At 39.5% G+C, this 12,730-nt stretch overlaps 1 protein-coding gene across 5 annotated transcripts in view; it reads left to right on the top strand.

Moving 5' to 3' along the window:
* rrbp1a (ribosome binding protein 1a) overlaps window positions 1-12,730 on the top strand; it is a 43,770-nt gene that overhangs the window by 13,468 nt on the left and 17,572 nt on the right. For all 5 annotated transcript variants that reach the window (XM_036575058.1, XM_036575060.1, XM_036575061.1 and 2 more), the window contains exons 6-15: window positions 535-653; window positions 2,241-2,394; window positions 5,153-5,291; window positions 6,528-6,709; window positions 8,804-8,838; window positions 11,393-11,468; window positions 11,551-11,588; window positions 12,341-12,416; window positions 12,500-12,538; window positions 12,641-12,721. In XM_036575058.1, coding sequence (XP_036430951.1) covers window positions 535-653; window positions 2,241-2,394; window positions 5,153-5,291; window positions 6,528-6,709; window positions 8,804-8,838; window positions 11,393-11,468; window positions 11,551-11,588; window positions 12,341-12,416; window positions 12,500-12,538; window positions 12,641-12,721 — 939 coding nt within the window. The remainder of the gene's footprint in view (window positions 1-534; window positions 654-2,240; window positions 2,395-5,152; window positions 5,292-6,527; window positions 6,710-8,803; window positions 8,839-11,392; window positions 11,469-11,550; window positions 11,589-12,340; window positions 12,417-12,499; window positions 12,539-12,640; window positions 12,722-12,730) is intronic.

Genomic DNA, 12,730 nt, shown 5'->3' with positions numbered 1-12,730 from the left:
TCTCATTTTTATTTAAAAACTCATGTTTTATGTATGCTGAGAACTTGTTGATTTGTAATTTCTGAACTTCCGTTTTGGAAGCAAACACATACAAAGCAGTCACATTCACTATTCATATTTATCTTTGAAACAGAAACAAGCATTTAAGCGTGAGGCTTTAGATCAGAATGTCTGAAGATTATGAAAAACATACATTCTGTCAAGTGCGCCCAATCTTGTGACTGGTCCTGAGTGTGCATTGGTGTAGATTTGATGATTGTCAGATTTTTTTTTCCAAAACATTTTGCTCCCATGCAGTTGACTTGGGACACTTTCATGCCAAATTTGAAGCCACATTGGTGAAAGTGGTTTCAGTGCATTATATGCATGAAGTGAACTGTCGTTTGCTGTCATCTTGACAGCTTAGCTGCTTGAGAATTTGCACATAAGGCCGACTGTGGCTTAGTAGTCAATTTTTGAGATATTAAAGTTAACTTCGTCTGAGTGCTTATAGTAGCTATTAAGTATTGTGCATCTCATCCCTGATTCTCTCAGGTTGCAGCTCTGCAGGAGCAGCTGGAGAAAGGCCCCAATGCTCAGCTTGCCCGTCTGCAGCAAGAGAATTCCATTCTCCGAGACGCCCTCAACAAAGCCACCAGCCAGACAGACAGCAAGTACGTCTCAGTTGCGCATTTAAAGTTGATGTCATTGATTTTTTAAGTCAGCACTCTTTTTGTAATATTTGGCAAAATTCTCCTCACGTTGCAGCAGCTGTCAAAGTATATGCTTAGAGGGAAAAACAGTCTCTGTACTTGCCTCAGTCTCTATAAACAGGAGAAAAAACAAATGAAGTGGACCACCAACATTTAACCCATTCAGGACAAGGAGGTTTATCTCCTTGCCTGTCAGTCATGTTATATCTTAGCTTGAAAGGCTGTTGAGCCATATACTGCCAAACAAACCAAGATAAGACAGCATATCATCAATCAATCCATCAGTCGGTCAATCAAATTGAAAAAAAGAAGACCTGTCTTGAGCTCGGACTGAACATAGGCCTTCCAAGGCTGGAGAGAGTTAAGAGGGTTAAAGAGCATGAAGATTTCATTTCATACACTATATGACCAACAGTATGTACACCTGCTCTTCTAATTAGTTGGTTTTGCTATTTTATCCACACTCTTTGCTAACAGTTGCATTAAGCATGCAGCAGTAAGCAATTTTTATGGACCAACAATAGCAGTAGAATGGGTCATACTGAAGAGCCCAGTTACTTCCAACATGGCCCTGTCGTGGGATGCCACCTTTTCAACAGGTCAATTCCTCAAACTAGTACTGCTAGAGCTGCCCCAGTCAGTTGTAAGTGGTGCTGTTGTGATGTAGGAACGTCTAGAAGCAACAACATCTCAGCCATTAAGAGGTTGACCAAGCAAGCTCACAGAGCTGAAGTGGGTAGTAAGAAAAATCGTCTGTCTTCAGCTGCAACACTCACAACAGAGTTTCAGACTGCTCATGGAAGCAACGTTAGCACAATGACTGTTCGTTGGGAGCTTCAAGAATGGGGTTAATGTGGCCATGCAGCTACGCACAAGCCTAAGGCCACCTGCCAGGTGAGCACGATCTGTCTGAATATACAGTGTTAAAGGTAAAGTTTTGAGGAGGAGGAATAATGGTCTGGGGATGTTTTCATGGTTTATGCAGGCCCCCTTAGTTCTGGTGAAGGGAAATATTAATGCTGTTCTAAAGTATTGTGTGCTTCCAACTTTGTAGCAACATTTTGGGGAAGGCCTTTTCCTGTTTTAGCATGACAGTGCTCCACAAATTGAGGTACATGAAGACTTGGTTTTCCAAATTACGTGTGGAAGAAGTTGACCAGCCTGCACTGAGCCTTGACCTCAAACCCATCGAAGACCATTGCCATGCTCCAACATCTTGTGGAAAGCCCAGAAGAGTGAAAGCTGTTGTATGGGGGCAAATCCATATAAATGCCTGTAGATTTGAAATGAGATATTCAACAAGCAGATGGGTGTCTGGTGTTCATATACCTTTGGCCATGTAGTGTACATTATCCTAGATCTGATACTTGTTCGGTATATGGCCATGTGACCCTAATGAGAAGGCTCATGCTGGTCGAATTAGAATTAATTCGAACAAACATATATATGTGAACTGTCAAGGCAGAAAGATCTGATCTGACCTGATAAAGCCAACATGAGCAGTAAGGTTTGCAGTGTGAGCACAGCTGTTGGTTTGTACTTGTACAGACAGAATGCTGAGCTGGCTAAGCTGCGACAGGACTGCGCCAGGCTGAATAAGGAGCTGAGTGAGAAGACAGAGGCCTTACGTTCAGAGGAACAGCTCAGGAAGAGTCTGGAGACTAAGGCCACTGTTGCTGAGAAACAACTTTGTCAGCTTCAGGTGAGCATCACAACAAGACTTGTGATTGGTTCATCCCAGCTGGAGCCACCAATGACAAATTGTCTGTCAAGGACTGGGATTGAAAAGCATATAAAACCGAAACTGAATTATTTGTTATTGCTTTAATTGTATTGATTATTTTGCTTATTATTTGTGTTTGTGGATGAAACTCAAAGTCAACCTGAAATCAAAATGGACTTTTTTTTTACCTTGTTGGTTTATGTCCCTGGTCATATTAATCAAGATTCATCATACCATACCGTTTAAAAGACAAATGTCTTGTTTTCCTGTAATCTTCTATCAAATTGAATTACTTTTGCCCGCCTTGAAAAGTCATAAGAGGTTTTGAATATGTCTCCATGCAGTAGGTGGGGTAAAAATGTTAACCAGTAATGTCTTGTTTGAAGTTCCAATCGCCCCACCCCCACATTTTATTAAAAATAACGATCATCTAGCTCTGAGATGCCCCCTAAGACCGCTATTCACCTGGAAATAAATGTTAGGGTACAAAAGGAAAGCGTGGTACGATTACCAGCTCACGTTGATGTAGCCCAACGTAACCCAAAAATTATTTTCATTTCCTGTGTGATCATGTTTTTTAAGCTGTTCCAGAACTTTCTACTAGACGATGTGCTTATCACCAGGTGCAGTCTGAGAAACGTTCCTACCTTCAGACAGCTAGCTAAGATGTTCTCCTTTTCCTTAAAATAAATGCAACTGATAGCATGCTAAGTAGCTAGCGAACAGGTTGGGCCTTGCTGTCTTGCTGGTTTGCATTTTGATTTTCTTTCTCAGGCCTGGCAGTGTATCTGCTGAACTTCTTCTGTGTTTGTATGTTTCTGTGATTAGGCTTGATTAGGCTTGCTAGGTTAAGCATAGTCTCTGCCCCTTGGCAGGGTTGGCCTTGCTAATGCGATTGTTTGCATGCTGGCACATTATTTGATTGCTAGTTTGATTGCTTTGCACTGGGCGGAGGTTTGCAATGCAGCCCTACACATTAGGGAGGAAAGTTGGAAAGTGGAATGCAAGCTTGTCTGAACAGTGCTAGACGTAAAGTTAGCATTCTTCTTGTACTTTACATTTTTCCTGAACTTCAATTAAGGTTTTATGTACCGGTTTTTTTTACATGCCAATTTTCCTACCTGTCTTAATTCTAACGTCTTTAAGCAGGCTTTTTTGGTAACGTGCCTTTAAGACTGATATCATGTAAATGAGCTCTGTGCTGATTGGCTGTAGCATAAAGACATGTAGTCGTGTAAATACAGCTACAGACTTACAGACACTACCAGGCGCTGGTCATCTTATGTAGTGTTGCTCTACCAGATATATAATGCAGTCTGTAGCCTTCACCTGTCATTTCAGTTCCTGCTTGTGTTCAGGGCTTTTTGCCTTTTTTCTTGCCTTCAGTAAGTAAAATTCATGCTCACTGAGCTTCAGGTGAAGTGACTGACCATTTCTGTTCCTGAGGCTGATCAACGATAAGTAAATCCTAGTAGTCATGCTGCTGTGTTCTTCTCTTAATGGTAATCTTTAATACATCTGTGCCTTTTCTTCAGAACAGTCATCTACTGCTCTGTTCTTTCACCGAGGTTGTTATTGCCAATGTTTTGGCTGTGTCTCAGTTTCCGCCTCACAATGGCCTGCTTTCGCAGCTGTTGACATTTCTTTGACCCTCAGTTTGAAAGTCAACAGTAGCAGACTCCGGGTGCAAATGCCACATCTGGAATCGACTCAAGTCTTTTTTTTTAATCTCTCTTGTGCATGAACTAAAAATGCGCCAACACACAGCTGACCAAGAAATAACTATACAGTTAATTGTTCAGTTTTGATGCCTTGACAGGAGGTAAATACACCAGCATGGTGGAGCATTGGGTAGCGCTGTCAGCTAACAGCAAGAAGGGCCTGGGTTCCATTCCCGGCTGGGCAACCAGGGTCCTTTCTGTGTGGAGTTTTCATGTTCTCCCTGTGTCTGTGTGGTTTTCCTGCCACAGTCCAAAGACGTACAGTCAGGCCAATAAGACATGCTAGATTGGCCCTAGGTGAGTGTGTGTGTGAATGTGTATGTCTGTCTGTCTGTATGCCCTGCGATGGACTAGCGACCTGTCCAGGGTGTATCCTGCCTTCCGCCCAGTGACGACTGGGATAGGCTCCAGCTCCCCTGCGACTCAGAGGGATAAGGTTATAGGTGTGTGTGTGTGTGTGTGTGTGTGTGTGTGTGTGTGTTTGTGTGTGAGAAAAGAAAGTCAAATATCTCTGATACATCATAAAAGAGCCTGTACACAATAAGCTGTTTATAGTATACTGGATAAAAACAAGTAGCTGACTGGATGTCAGCCAATTATGCAATTTTATTTTATTAACTTATTTTAAAACAGAAAACACATTGCACTCCTAGGTTTTCACAGGCTTTAGATGTACCACTGCTGTTTTGTCGGTGCATTTTTTCTCAGAAAGACTCAATATCATGATGCAAAGTATCATAAAGTATCGTGATGTTATATTTGTTTCTGTATCGCCCACCCTTTGTCTGCATTGCACTTTTTTTAATTACTTGTAACAATGGAAGTTTGTGCCTTATTACAGTGAATTATGTTCAAAGTGCTTCACTGCAAAAAATCATATAAGGGATGGTAAATGTCCTTGTTATGCTGTGTAATTTTACCAACTGATAAAATGACTTTTGTGTCACTGTGGACTTGAAACAATATTTGCCATCTCTTATATCATTTTGTTGTTGTGTGTGTGCTGCGTCTTTCAGACGTGCAGGGTGTCCAGTGAGCAGGCCCTGCAGCGGAGGCTAGAAGAGGTGAGTGAGGAGCTGAGGAAGGCTCAGAGCAGCAACAGCAGCCTGCAGACACAGTTGGGGCAGGCTCAGCGAGACAGCGTCGCCCTCACAGGTAGGGTTGTGTTCGGTGAACAGAAAAGAGTAGAAAAATGTGAAATTCTGTGCTTGTTTTAATTATGGAAGCTGTTTAATCAGAGCTCAGCTTCTTTTATTGGCCTGTCATTAAGAAAAATGCTAGCAAAGGGACACAAACTTGGTACCAAAACAGGTATATAACTTATACTGCACAAAGACACTTGATCTGGCTTATATGACTCCTTTGCTTATCTCTTATTTTTTTCAAAATATCCTTGAAATGTGTTTTTTCATTGCCTGCGCCTGTCTTGTTCCTCCAAAATGATGGCGTAAAGTCTAAACATAGTAACAGGCATTTTGATAATGCAGCAATAAAGGAGCTCTTATCCACAGCCCAGTGCTGGGAGGCTGTGTACCCTTCCAGCTGATGCTTGACATTGGGCATGGTGACCTTAGGCTCATACGTAGCTGCTCCAGAGCGTCCCATTAAATTGGCAATGCTTTTTTTTTATGGAGATTATACAAGGTGTGCATTTGAATACCCATGTCAGCAATTGGTGCACCTTAAAATAGCTGAATTCACTAATTAGAAGCATGTGGATACCTTTGAGCATGTAATGTAGCAAAGCACTTTTAGATTTTTATGCTAATTTAATAGAAAACAGCCATGAATGTAGTGAAGTGTTTGCAAAACTTTGCTTACATTATCTGTCTTTTTTAAGATTATAAAAAATGCTCTCATAAAACTCAAATTACCCCTTCATTTAAAACATCAAAAAATGCTAAAAACTATATTGATATTATGCCTTGTTTGGCTGCTCTGTTGCCCCATACATTTCCTCTAGTGCACTGCAATCTGTTGGAATGACCATATGTAACACATGAGCATTATAGAGCATTGTGGAGTACTTTTTTACAGTAAATGACATGTCATGTAAAAATCAGTGTTTTTTAAAGATCAGTATCATCAACTTTGAGGACTATGATAGCAACCGCCAGGGTAATAATAATAATAACAACAACAATAATGAACCTGAACTGCAGTCAATTTTATTGAATAGTTGACAGACTGCGTTGACACTAAATCCAGTTTAATACAACTAACTAAGTACTGATGATTTCCATAATACAACCAGAAAATCATATTATGACAGAAGTTATCATATTAAAATATCGCCATATTGCCCACCCCTGGCATTATGCATACATTCCACTTTACCAGGTCTGTCCTACACCTTGTTTAATAGATGTTGGTTTGTGTTCTGTGTGACAGAGGTGCGTGGGCGCGTGGCTGCCCTGGAGGTGGAGCTGAGGGAGCAGGTGGGGCAAGTGGAGGGCCTGCGGGCGCAGTTGAGCCAGGCTGAGCTGGAGAACAGGCAGCTGCAGGAACAACTGGGCTCCGTCCGCACACTGCTGGAGGCCAGCCAGAGCAAGGAGCAGGAGCAAAACACTGAGGTAACACTCCTGAATCAAACATTGCATACAAATTAAGTGATAGTTTGGCAAATTTACAGGTTTACAGGTTTTGGCAAATTTACAAATTTACACTTTACTGAATGGAGGTATTCATAGGGCTACATGACACGTTTATGGACCACTTTACCTAATTAGCTCAAACTGCAGTCTTACAGCTATTAAAAATATCTAAGTATTCAGACTTTAGATGTTTACAAGGATTATATTTTGATCTATTTAAACCCAAGGCATTCACTGAGGTAATAATAAGCTACATATATACAAAAACATCATATACAGGGTCCTTTTTAGTGGAGGTGCTGTTCTAAACCCTAACACCTTTTTAAAGATTTTTTTTTATTTCTGTTTAAAGCAAAGTTGAAAGATTTAGATTTATCATTAGTTTAATTTTCAAATAAAAGAACTTTAAAAATCGCTGTCCAACGTTTTCATGTTACTACCAAAACACATATGCCATGTCCGAAATGGCTCTGTAATCACCCTAAATTTAAAAATCTCGATCACTACATAGATATTGTTGGAGCGGAATTTTTAATGGTTGGAGCGGAAATCTTGATGGTGGTAAATGATTTCAGACACTACGTCATATGGGTTTGCTTATTACTGTGCGAAAGCAGATTCCATCGCAAAAACATCTTGCCACCAGTCCAGTACAACCACACAAAGAGAGTTTACTTTCATTTGTAACAAGTTTGAAGGGAGGTCTCTGGAGATGCTGCCATTTTAGCTCATGAATCTTCAAAGACAACAACGCAGTGCTTTATGGGTATCCTCTCTCCGCTAGGGTGCACTGGTTGCACACTACTTATTGCAGTGCACTGTGGGATTGTTTGAGTGCACTGGATGTTTTCAGACAACTCTGCAAAATAGCGCAATACATAGTGAATAAGGCACAGGTTCGGACACAGCAAGAATTTTAGTCTGTAGGCGGAGGCTTGTTTTATTTTAGCCACCCGCCTGCACTTTAGAGCAGGAAGTGAGATTGCGTCCCTGTCCCTCATGGCCACATGGTGAGCAGTTAGATCTCGTTGTTTTGAAGTACATGTGTCCTAATGTCTGAAAATCAGTGCGTAACATTAAAATTAGCTAAAATTGTCACTACTGAAACTTTGCCAAATGTTTTGGTAGTGTTATGATTGCTTTGTTAGTGGCAAAATGGAATGTTCAATCATTTGTTTTAATAAAAAAAAGTCTTAAGATGTGAGGTGAAATGACATCAAAACGAACAAAAGTAGACTTTGGGACAACTGATGCTTGTCGGAAGCCTTTTATCGTATCTTATAGCCTTACGAGTGCTGCTCTTCAGTAAAATGTTACTAATTTACAAAATTTCCCTTTAACCCAAAAGTAGTCAGTCAGCATGTTTGGTGTCTGATGTTTACCTCTTTAGTTTTGCACTGGAGCTACAGGGCTAATGTAGCTAATCTAGCTAATATTGAATAGAAGCTTTTTATGCCAAGGAGTATCACGCAATCTTAGCCCTTGTGTGGTGTTGATGTTTTTTTTACTCAGTGGTCTGGTGGACCCACCACATTATTATTTTTTTTTAATCAATACAGCCATAGCAATTTATTTAAAAATACCAGATGTGTAAAATATGTGTAAAACAAGCAGCCAGGTTCTCCTTTAGCAGCTGTAGCCAGTCAGCAGCCTGTGCATGTTGTCCACCCTCACACACGCGCACATATACAAACACATACACACACGGACACACACACACTAACAGCAGGCCATGTAGGAGGAGAACAGAGTGAAGGACACAGCACCTCCACACTTTTATTCCTCGTGGAATTTTCTTCACAGAAAATGAGTAAAGGCCAAGGAATCTGGGTTTGAAATAATAATAATTCGCAGAATTTTTTCTTTTGGTAAACATCAAAAATGGGTCCCACAGACCCGAACACCACACAAAGGTTAAAAAGAGTGGACATTAGTGCATTGGGATAGCATGGGACGTATTGTCTTTGAAAGCACTATGTTTTATTACTTATTGATACCGGTAAGGATTAGTAATGATTCTTCCTTTTTGGTCCTTAATCATCATTACTAATGTCAGTTTGGATCTTTGGACAGGCTGTGGTGTCAGAGCTGGAGGAAGCAAAAAACAGGTAAGTTGTGTTGAATTTATATTAGATAAATATGTGTAAATGTATTCTTGTAATGTCAACTCATATTCAAACCTAGCCACCATCCTCCAGGCAGCCTTAACATGTCAGATAGAATCATTTTCTTGGGTATATCTAGCTGACAGCTAGTTGTTACTGTCATGTTCCTCAGGATTTAACAGAGTGAAAACGCAGAGTGAAGTTCATATACATTCATTCTGAAGTTCATATCATTCCTTCTGAAGTTATTGCAGATTCTTCATTCACCAATGAAAGGACGTTAAGTAGGATTAACTGCTGTGTCAAGCCTCGTTCTGTCACACATGCTGCAATTTATGAAAGATAGAAGTAAAACTACTAATGATGATACTAAGTGTATCATGAATGCATGTTTAGGGCATTATTGTTGTATCTAGTGTAGGGCTGTCACTATCAGTCTGTATATACACTATATGGCCAAAAGTATGTGGACACCTGTCCAAAACATATTTTTATGCTGTAGCATTAATGTTACCTTTCACTAGAACTTAGGGGCCGAGCCCAAACCCTGAAAAACAGCCCCAGACCATTATCTCTCCTTTGTCAAACTTTACTGTTGGCACTATGCACTCCAGTAGGTAGCGTTCTCCAAATCCAGATTTGTCCATCAGACTGCCACATAGTGACACATGATTCATCAATCCAGAGAACGTTTCCACTGCTCCAGAGTCCAGTGACGACGTGTTTTACACCATTTTAGCCAATACCTGACATTGTGCATAATGATCTTAGGCTTGTGTGCAGCTGCTCAGCCATGAAAACCCATTCCATTAAGCTCCCAATGTATAGTTCTTGTGCTAATTTTGCTTCCAGAGGCAAATCTGTAGTGAGTGATGCTGTGACTGAGTGACTGTGAGTTTGCATAGTCCACCACTTTGTGGCTGAGATATTGTTGATCCTAGACACTTCCATTTCATACAGATACCACTTACAGTTGACAGGGACAGATTTAGCATGGCAGAAATTTCAGGAACTGACTTGTGGTAAACGTGGCGTCCTATGACAGTCCATGTTTGAAGTCACTGAGCTCTTCAGTGCAACCCATTCTACTATCAGTGTTTGTCAGTGGGGATTGGTTGGTTTTGTGCTTGTTTTTATGCGCCTGTTAGCAATGTGCAAGACTGAAACACCTGAAATCAATAATTAGGAGAAGCGTCCACATACTTTTAGGCCGCTACCAGCATATATTTTGAATCGGATACCAGAGGGAAAAAGAATGAATTTAATCCAATACTGCAAAAAATCCATCCTGCACACAGTGTATCTTATCACACACTCACCCTGTGGGATGTCATTAGCTGTGTTTTTTTCCTGTGGGGTAGTAGAGTGATTGAGTAGTTTGATCATGAGAGACATTTTTAGAAAATAGCTCATTTTAAAGTTTATCTACAGTACAGTACAGATAGTACTGTACATGGATTAAAATTGATCTTAGCAATTAATGTGTTGTTACTTGTAAAAACACCATAAAACATTAGAATAAATGCAAACAAACAAAGATGCAATAAAAGTAAGAATTTCTCGATTTTACAAAAGTAGTTTCCAAAACACTTAATGCTTAATTAGGCATTGATTAGCCAAACCAGGTATTAGATGAAAACTACAAGCAGTATCGGGCTGCCTCAAGTTAAGAAGTTAAAAGATATAAACACCATACATTGAGTCACTACTTGTATTGAACTACATTTGAATTGATGTCATATGTATTTATTAAAATATTAGCATTTTTCTGAGCGAATTACTGCTCATGGACAGTTTTTTTTTAAAATATAAATCAGAATTATCAGAGTTTTAAAAAAGGCCTATACAATAAAATCAGATTTATGCTGAACAGTGACAAACCAAGCACATCATTTAAAAGATGCCAAAATCCTTTGTTGGAAAAAAGCAACTAATAGGGAGGTTTAAAATGAGATGCAATTATACATTTTTATGAATTATCTAGTGAATGAACTGATTTAAATTTCTTTTGAATACAAATTTTAATATAATTAAAATTCAACTTAAGTCAAAATAGATGCTGATGCATGCTCTGAGATGCCAAAATAATTTTCTTTGAAAAAAATCTGATTTTGTGCATAAGTTATGTGCTGGATGTTAAAAAGCTTCATGTGTTTTGCAGCTTGTGATAATTACTAATTTGTTTTTCTCTGCTGCACATTTGCAACTTTGTTGCATGCCTGCCCACGTCTATAACCACCCAGTATTTGTCCATAAAGTGAGCAAATACAGAACTGCTGCATATGGTGTAAAAGACCACTTGTGACTAAGTGCATGAGAGTATGGGTTTGAATGTCCTATCTAAATACAAGGGTTAAATATCCAAAGCTATTGTTTTGTAATGCTGGCCAGCTTTAAGGTCCTCTTTATGAATATCTGACCTTTGCCCACTTTTGGTTTAAATTTGATTTGATAGAGGGCAACAAATCTTAATTCTAATTTAGAAATTTACTGCAAAACTAAAATCCTCATTTTGACATCAATTCCCATTTACTCTGTCTCTTTTTCCCTCCTGTAGCCTGAAGCAGAAAGAGAGCAGGGTGGCTTTGCTTGAAGAGGAACTGACTCAGCTGAGAGATACAGTCACTAGGCTGGTAAGACATTCTCCTTGTGCTTTATTATCTACAGTACTATATTGTTTAGCAGTGTTCATTAACTAAAGTATTGTTTCAACAGGAAAAGGCTGCAACAGAGACAGAGCCACCATCAAACAAGTATGTATGCCTTATTTTATGGTGCATACTAATGTATTTACAGTTTTATTGCCATAAATACTGATGAATTTATGTAGCAGGCCACAACCCACTGTTTTAGCAGGATTACTATTTACTACTCTCTGTTAATCCCTACTAAAAATAAAACCTTTGTTTCGAGCACCTGCTGTTAATTACCAATTCAGCCGAAAGCAGAGTGAGCGCAAACACAGTTACTTCTTACCCCATAGATGAGGTTAACAGTAACAAATGCCACTAGTTGAGGGGGAAAAAGAAGTGTGGTAATTTGATGCAAGCAATTACTTTAATACAGTAATATTAAAATACAGTACACTTCTATGTTGTTTGAAGAGTCAAACATGACAAAATTATAGACGAGGTAGTATCAGCCTGATAAAATTGAAACACAGTTTCATTTACATAACTTCTGTAGCATGATTTTGATGAATGTGAGCATCTTTCAAGAAATTATTTGTTATGTGTATTGCAAATGGCCCACCACCCACAATATCTGGTTAGTGGTGGTCCAATCATGGTCCCTTTCCATTGATAATCAGGGTAGAAGGGAGGTGATAAATTGTTCAGCAATAGATGATAGGCTACAATCAGTAACTGTAAACCTACAAAGTGATAAAATGACCAACGAGCAAAGGAACGAGGCAGGTGTACATAATAAACCAGGGGTTCAGCAAAGATCAGATAGAGGGCAAGCTGATTATGAAAACTGAAGGTTACTTCTTCTGTACTCACAGTGAGAACCAAAGCCAAATTGAATCACTACAAGAGGAGCTCAGAAGCCTGACAGAGGAATTGGAAAGGCTCAAAACTGTAAGTGAACTGTAGTTGCCACGTCTCTGAAATTCACCACCTTCTTCTGTGTTCTATAATAAAATCCAAATATTTCTCATCAGGCTGAAAACAGAGCAGCAGAGGTAGAGCATTTACAGAAAACGGTATGGATGTGTTTTACCTCAGTTTTCATACATTTTCACACTTCAATCTTGTACCTATCAAACAAGGTTTTACTGCCTGTATTATTTGATCTTTTTTACAGTTTAAAGGAGAAAGACAACCAAATAGCATCACTTCAGGAAGACCTTGAACAGTTCAAGCAACACCTCGAGCGCAGCAAAGTAAGCTTA

This window comes from Colossoma macropomum, unplaced genomic scaffold, assembly GCF_904425465.1.
Source record: "Colossoma macropomum unplaced genomic scaffold, Colossoma_macropomum, whole genome shotgun sequence".
Lineage (NCBI taxonomy): Eukaryota > Metazoa > Chordata > Actinopteri > Characiformes > Serrasalmidae > Colossoma > Colossoma macropomum.
This window is presented reverse-complemented; position numbering and strand designations above follow the sequence as displayed.